We start from the raw sequence: 6,248 nt of genomic DNA on the forward strand, positions 1-6,248 counted from the left end.
CATCCTGCTTATTTAACTTATATGCAGAGTACATCATGAGAAACGCTGGGCTGGAAGAAGCACAAGCTGGAATCAAGATTGCTGGGAGAAATATCAATAACCTCAGATACGCAGATGATACTGCCCTTATGGCAGAAAGCGAAGAGGAACTAAAAAGCCTCTTGATGAAAGTGAAAGTGGAGAGTGAAAAAGTTGGCTTAAAGCTCAACGTTTAGAAAACTAAGATCATGTCATCTGGTCCCATCATTTCATGGGAAATAAATGAGGAAACAGTGGAAACAGTGTCAGGCTTTATTTTGGGGGGCTCCAAAATCACTACAGATGGTGATTGCAGCTGTCAAATTAAAAGACGCTTACTTCTTGGAAGGAAAGTTATGACCAACCTAGATGGCATATTAAAAAACAGAGATATTACTTCGTCGACAAAAGCCCTTTTAGACAAGGCTATGGTTTTTCCAGTGGTCATGTATGGATGTGAGAGTTGAACTGTGAAGAAAGCTGAGCGCCAAAGAATTGATGCTTTTGAACTGTGGTGTTGGAGAAGACTCTTGAGAGTCCCTTGGACTGCCAGGAGATCCAACCAGTCAATCCTAAAGCAGAGCAGTCCAGGGTGTTCATTGGAAGGACTGATGCTAAAGCTGAAACTCCAGTACTTTGGCCACTTCATGAGAAATGTTGACTCATTGGAAAAGACCCTGATGCTGAGAGGGATTGGGGGCAGGAGGAGAAGGGGACAACAGAGGATGAGATGGCTGGATGGCATCACTGACTTGATGCACATAAGTTTGGGTGAACTTTGGGAGTTGGTGATGGACAGGGAGGCCTGGTGTGCTGCAATTCATGGGTTCCCAAAGACTCAGACACGACTGAGCGACTCAACTGAACTGAACTGATTTTGGCATCTAGTATATTCTGAAGGAGATCAGCCCTGGGATTTCTTTGGAAGGAATGATGCTAAAGCTGAAACTCCAGTACTTTGGCCAACCTATGCAAAGAGTTGACTCATTGGAAAAGACTCTGATGCTGGGAGGGATTGAGGGCAGAAGGAGAAGGGGACGACAGAGGATGACATGACTGGATGGCATCACTGACTTGATGGACATGAGTCTGAATGAACTCTGGGAGTTGGTGATGGACAGGGAGGCCTGGTGTGCTGCAATTCATGGGATCACAAAGAGTTGGACACGACTGAGAGACTGAACTGAACTGATTACTGCTAGAAGTCTGTGTGTGTTTAGCTGCTCAGTCATGTCCTACTGTTTGCTACCCGCTGCCTGCCAGACTCCTCTGTCCATGGAATTCTCCAGGCCAGCATACTGGAGTGGGTAGCCATTCCCTTCTCCAGGGTATTTTTTGGATCCAGGGATTTAACCCAGGTCTCCTGCATTACAGGCAGATTCTTTACTGTCTGAATCACCAGAAAAGTTTATTATCTTAGTTATTTTTTAAAAACAAGTTTTTTGAATGAGGCTTGAAACTTCTAATCCAATTCTGAGAATATAAAGAAATACTATGTTGTAAAAAAAAATAGGAATTTAACATGTGATATAGTATTATTAACTAAAGTTCAGTTTTGTTCAAATTTCACAAAACTTTATGCTTGTGTCCCTTGTTTTTATACCTTATTCAAGACTCCACATAGTATTTAACTGCATTGAGCAGCTTCAGCTGCATATAACAAATTCTGGTAAATTCTCTTTTCATTTTTATTCTATTACAAATATTTTCTAGTTTTCCTTGTTATGGCCTTTTGGATATACCCATTCAAAAGGACATTAAATTTCTAAACCCATATAATTTTTTAAGTATATCTTTGATATTAATGTCTCATTTTGATACCAAATTCTCATTTAAATGCTTTCTACTCTGCAATCACCCTCTGTGTTGTTTTCAGTCTCCTAACTTTATTGAGGATTTCAATGGCTAAGTCAAATATCTATCTTGGTAAATGTCACAGTGCACTTATAAGTGTGTGGGTTATTTTAACATATCTTTTGATATTGGTCTCTAACATAATTTCACAATGATAAGAGAACAGATTCTATGAGTTCAATACCTTTATACTGAGGCTCGATCCCGCCTTTGCATATGCCGAGCCTCCCACCTGATCTCACATCCCTGGATAAGTTCCCTTGTCTCCTAGTTTATAATCTATGGGTACTTGGGTAGAATTTGCATTCTACTCTTTTGTGAAAATTGTATAAATCTTAGTTATGTTGAATTGGTTCATACTGCTTTTCAGGTCTACTATATCCTTCTCTTTTTCTGAATATTCATTCCATTAATTTTCAAGAGTTTGATATTGAAGCTCCAACTAAAATCTTATCTACTTAAAATTAATTATAATATATGGTGGTACTATATATAGCTTTCTTCTGTATTTTCCAGGTCTCCTATAAATGTGTTATCATATTTTCACAATTTAAAAATAAAAATGAAAGAGGAAAAAGAGTAAAGAAGATTCCCTGCCTTACCTTCTCCACATTGCCCAGGCCCTCAGTGTCCAGAAGGACCAGGGTGTGGTTCTCCTTGGAGGGGTGGGGCACACACCACATCCAGATGCCTTTGGTTTCAGACCTCACTGTGGAGCCCAGACGGAAACCTGCACAGAAAGAAGAATGCAAAGCACAATAAGGACAGATAGTCCAGGCTGCTCATGGGTTACTTTGGGTAAAATTGTCGAAATGTGAGTGCATGGCTGGGGGAAATGTGTTTTCATTTCAGCAAGGACTGTCAGTTCCAATGTTTACACATGCTCAGGATCTTCCCAAGAAATATTTCTTGTCCCCTATTCACCTCATAACATTAACGGCTCATACTGTGTCACATTCCAGAATTCATGTGAACTCTATTAACCTTTCTATTTTTATCAGTTCCATATTCTCCACTTTCTGATGGAGTCCCAACAGTGAGAGGTACCAGCAAGAGAGCGGAAGTCAGGCGCCTGTTCCCTTGGCTTCCACCCTGGTGAGCCGTGGTGTCCTAGTACCTCTGTTCCTCTGCCTTCATCACATCTCCTCTCATTTAGCTCCATCCAGTTGTTCTGGTCTCTGTCACATTCTGGAATCCACTAATTGCCTCTTCACCCTAGAGGAATTATAAAGGCTCCCTGGCCATTGTTTCTGCCATGCTCTGAGTGCTCCTGCTTCCTTCAGAAAAATGAAGTGAAGACCTGTGAGAATTGTTTGCCCTTCTTTCTAAGGCTTAAACCAACAGAAAGTGATTATGTGAGGTAATGGGCTCCCTGTTAGCTCAAACAGTAAAGAATCTGCCTGCAATGCAGGAGACCTGGGTTAGATCCCTGGGTTGGGAAGATCCCCTGGAGAAGGGAATGACAACCCACTCCAGTATCCCTGCTTAGAGAATTCCATGGACAGAGGAATCTGATGGGCTACAGTCCATGGATCACAGAGTCAGACAGGACTGAGCAACTAACACACATATGTGTAATAAAGCAAAATATGTCTTATCTATAGTCCAAGATTTTGACTGTCTGCCAGATGCCAATGCTCCCTTCAACTGAGAATAGAAATGCATATGATGAAATGCATAGGGGAGCATGGCTTAGGCCATTCAATTGCCATGTTCTGTGTATTCTGCTCTAGCGGGTATAAGACCTGAGATGATCTGTACTCTTCTACATCGTGATGGCATTTGACTGCTTTCTGATTAATACAGAGCAGTCTGAGCTCCCAGTTCTCCCAGGGAGAAAGGCAGGGTATAATTGAAGTTCGTCACAATCAGTTATGTGAGGTAAAGGAGAGACAAAGAATCATAAGAAGGTGACAGTAGTGAGCTGCTTCTGCTAGTGAACTTTGACTGGGCACCAATTTTGCTTGTTTGTTTGTTGTTGTTGTTGTTGTTCTTCCTGTCATTTAACTGGGATAGCAGTGCCACAATTCAAGTTCTTTAAAACATAACTAGGTGAAGGATTTCCTTAGTAGTGGAAATCACCTCCTTATTACCTGATGTTATCTTGAATAAAATAAAAAGGAATATTGTTGAAACACCTTGACTGTTGAAACATCTTTGACTGATATCATTTTTTAAGAGTTCTCAAATCTTTAATCATCAAAAAAATGACCTATTAATTATTTTAGCCTGGCAAAGAAAAAATGTTCTCCCCTGACTAGTTGTCAAGAATTCCTTAAAAGAAAGACAAATATAAAATGTTTAATTTGAGGCCAATGGGAGACTGTAAGCAAAAAGAAAGAGGAAGACAGGAAGAAGTCTATCTACAAGTACTACTTACCTGTAGTGAGGCAAATAATGTGCAACTGTATAGACACCAGATCAGCCAAAGCTAAAAAACTTCTTACCAAATTTTTATGATGATGTGGAGAATTCCAGTTACTGCTAATATGTACATAAATTGCACATAAAACTTGAAATACTGTTTGATATTATCTTGAAAGCCTGAAAACATATGGACTCCATGACCCAGCAGTGGCACTTCTGAGTATATCAAACAAGGGTAGCTAGTGTACACGTGCATCAGGATATAGATACAGGAATATTCGCAACAGTGAACCCATAAATGTTGGAGCTACAAATAATACCAGTGTTCATCATCAATGAGTGAATAAATAAAATTTCCTATCCTCTGTCAATAGCGTACTCTACAGTGGTGAATATACATGAATTATAGATATGTATGACAGACTAGATGACCCTCATAAACTTCTTGTTGAGCTTAAGAAGCAAGATCCCCATGATTGTCACAATGTAACTCCCTTTGTATTAAGTTTGAGCAATGCTTAACAAATGCAGAAACATAATATAAAGCCATTTTTAAAAAGGAAGAATGAAAGAATGCACCATGGAAGTCAAAACATGGGCGGGATCTAGTGAAGGTATGAGAGGGCATGATTAGGGATTTTGGGTGTTGAAGTATTTCTTGATCTGTGTAGTAATTACACAGATGATCACTTTAGGTTTATCAACTTTATTGTGTGTGTATATATATACATATATATATATGTCTTATGCACTGTTCTATATGTAGTACAGCTCAGATAATAGAAAAGACTAAGTAGAGAAACAGGGGTATAATTTACCAAAGCTTGGAAATAAGGAAATTAAATGAAGCAAAAAATGATGGATGGTAGCTTCATTGAGATATGGGAGGTTGAGGAATTCATCTGTCTGTATTTCTTTACATCTCTTCTAAAAAACAAAGCGTGTTGAACAACATTTGTGTGCTATTTGAAATAACCCTGTCGTTTAGGGCAAAAGTGATGAAGGAGAAAGGAAGGGAGTCATTTTTGAAGATGAACCCTTGAGGAGATGGCAGTGGATGGGATTGGGACAAATTAGGCGGACATTTTGATGGGCCTGTGAACTCTCCAGTACTGGATAAAAGAGGGAACAATGTGGAGAGACAGGTTTGGAGATACAAATTCAATGATGAGAATTAAGAAGTTGTTTTCAATGGGGGGAGTTAGAACATGGCAATAGAGGAGGATGATCAGCAGCCTGTGTTATCACTGTTTCCCAGCAAATGGTCCTGAACAATACTCACCGTGGTTCTGTCCTGCTAGGCGGTTCATCAGGTAGGACTTTCCTGTCCGATACAGCCCTGCGATGGCCACCACCACCAGAGGCTGAGATATCTGGTCAAGAATCTTCAGTGCTTTGGGATTTACTGATAATTTATTTTTCTGGTTTTCCACCAGATAGATGGGGTCCATTTTGGTAGGTCCAGCTGCAATGGGAACCTGTAACCCAGAGGAACAGCTTAGTAGACTATAAGATCTGGAAGTCATCTCTCACAGTGTACATTAGCCTTATGTTTGTGAAACTTACATATCAATTTTCCACGCTTTGCATGTTTCTAAAAGGTAAGTATTTAGCCAACCTGTGTCAAGGCCTGTACAGGTAAATTATGGAAATTATCTTATTGATCTTTAAGTGAACTCTAAAACAACCTTGGCTGCATGAGCCCTACAGTGAACAGAATGAGAAAACAAAGTATTGATGATGGAACCTTGAAAACACTAACATTTGGGGGGTACAGAGAGGCAGATGGGACATGAAGGAGATGAGTGTTCAGAGATGATTTCTGGAGTGTCAGAATGATTTGGTCACTCATTAATTGTACAAATATTCACTGAGAACCTACCATGTGCTGAACACGGTTCTAGGGGCTCAGTATCAAACTGAAGAAAATGGATAGAAATCTCTGCCTCATGGTACTCTATTCCAGTGGTGGAAACAAATAATATAGAAAGCAAAACCAATATATATAT

General features: G+C 39.8%; 1 protein-coding gene across 2 annotated transcripts in view; it reads right to left on the minus strand.

Moving 5' to 3' along the window:
• The window catches only part of LOC105003304 (guanylate-binding protein 4-like), a 40,319-nt gene that overhangs the window by 28,188 nt on the left and 5,883 nt on the right, over positions 1–6,248 (minus strand). For both annotated transcript variants that reach the window (XM_010860363.1, XM_010860364.1), the window contains exons 2-3: positions 5,522–5,717; positions 2,475–2,602 (exon numbers count right to left, since the gene is read on the minus strand). In XM_010860363.1, the coding sequence (XP_010858665.1) occupies positions 2,475–2,602; positions 5,522–5,690 (297 nt within the window). In that variant the 5' untranslated portion in view covers positions 5,691–5,717. The remainder of the gene's footprint in view (positions 1–2,474; positions 2,603–5,521; positions 5,718–6,248) is intronic.

Source organism: Bison bison, unplaced genomic scaffold, assembly GCF_000754665.1.
Source record: "Bison bison bison isolate TAMUID 2011002044 unplaced genomic scaffold, Bison_UMD1.0 scf7180017864466, whole genome shotgun sequence".
NCBI classification, from domain to species: Eukaryota; Metazoa; Chordata; class Mammalia; order Artiodactyla; family Bovidae; genus Bison; species Bison bison.